At 59.3% G+C, this 1,105-nt stretch overlaps 1 protein-coding gene across 1 annotated transcript in view; it reads left to right on the plus strand.

The window, feature by feature from the left end:
* Window positions 1-40: 40 nt before the first annotated feature.
* ETH_00033635 (uncharacterized protein) overlaps window positions 41-1,105 on the plus strand; it is a gene marked incomplete at both ends in the record, with an annotated part of 2,021 nt that continues 956 nt past the window's right edge. Inside the window, one exon of the mRNA XM_013376348.1 lies at window positions 41-1,104. Coding sequence (XP_013231802.1) covers window positions 41-1,104 — 1,064 coding nt within the window. The remainder of the gene's footprint in view (window position 1,105) is intronic.

The raw sequence follows: 1,105 nt of genomic DNA on the forward strand, positions 1-1,105 counted from the left end.
TCTTGCTTTTCCTGCTGTTGCTGCTGTTGCTGCTGAACAGGTGGCTTCTACCTCCACTACACCTCCAGCGGTTTCTGGTGGTGCTGCTGCTGCACCAGCAGCAATGCCTCCTGTTGCTGCTGTTGCTGCTCCAGAAGCAGTGCCTTCTGTTGCTGCTGCTGCTGCATCACCAGTAGTGCCTGCTGTTACTGATGCTGCTGCTGCATCAGCCGCAGTGCCTCCTGTTGCGGATGCTGCTGCTGCATCAGCAGCAGTACCTCCTGTTGCGGATGCTCCTGCATCAGCAGCAGTACACTCTGTTGCTGGTGCTGCTGCTGCACCAGCAGCACTGCCTTCTGTTGCTGCTGCTGCTGCTGCACCAGCAGCAATGCCTTCTGTTGCTGCTGCTGCTGCACCAGCAGCAGTGCCTTCTGTTGCTGCTGGTGCACCCGCAGCACCTCATACTGCTGCTGCTAAACCTGCAGTGGCCCCTGCTGCAGGTTTAGCAGCAATTCCTATTGCTGCTAAACCTGCAGCAACACCTGCTGCTGCTGCGACCACAGCAGCAGCAGCAGCAGCAGCCGGACCTGCATCTGCTCGAGGAGGACCAGCAGCAACACTTGTAGACGCAGCAGCTGTAGGTTCCCCGGTGCACTCCGTTCCTGCTGCTGCTGCTCAAGACGCAGCTGCTGCTGCTGTTACTGCTGCTGCTGTTGCTGCTGCTGGCGTACATCCGTGCGAGAATGCTCCAGATAGCTTTTCCGTTTCTGCAACAGCAGCACCGGCGTGCTCTGCTGCTGCTGCTGCTTCGAAGCTCCAAGAGTGCGAACAAACCCGGAAGCCCTCAAGCAGCAGCAGCAGCAGCAGTAGCAGCAGCGACGGCAGCAGCAACTGCATCAACGGCGAAGCCGCTAATGAGCCCCCCGCAGAATCGGAGGCAGTTTTAGCCGCTACGGAGCAACAGCAGCAATCACAACAACAGCAGCAGCAGCAACAACAACAGCAGCAGGAGTTGGAAGCAGCCAGCGCTTCCAGCGATTCGCTGCCGCCCTTGTTGTCCGGAGGCCCCAAGAGAACTCATGCTGCTGCTGCTGCTGCTGGTCCCGCGCGTAAGCGGCAGCAGCTG

Source organism: Eimeria tenella, genomic scaffold (genome assembly GCF_000499545.2).
Source record: "Eimeria tenella Houghton genomic scaffold, Eth_scaff3379, whole genome shotgun sequence".
Classification (NCBI taxonomy): domain Eukaryota; phylum Apicomplexa; class Conoidasida; order Eucoccidiorida; family Eimeriidae; genus Eimeria; species Eimeria tenella.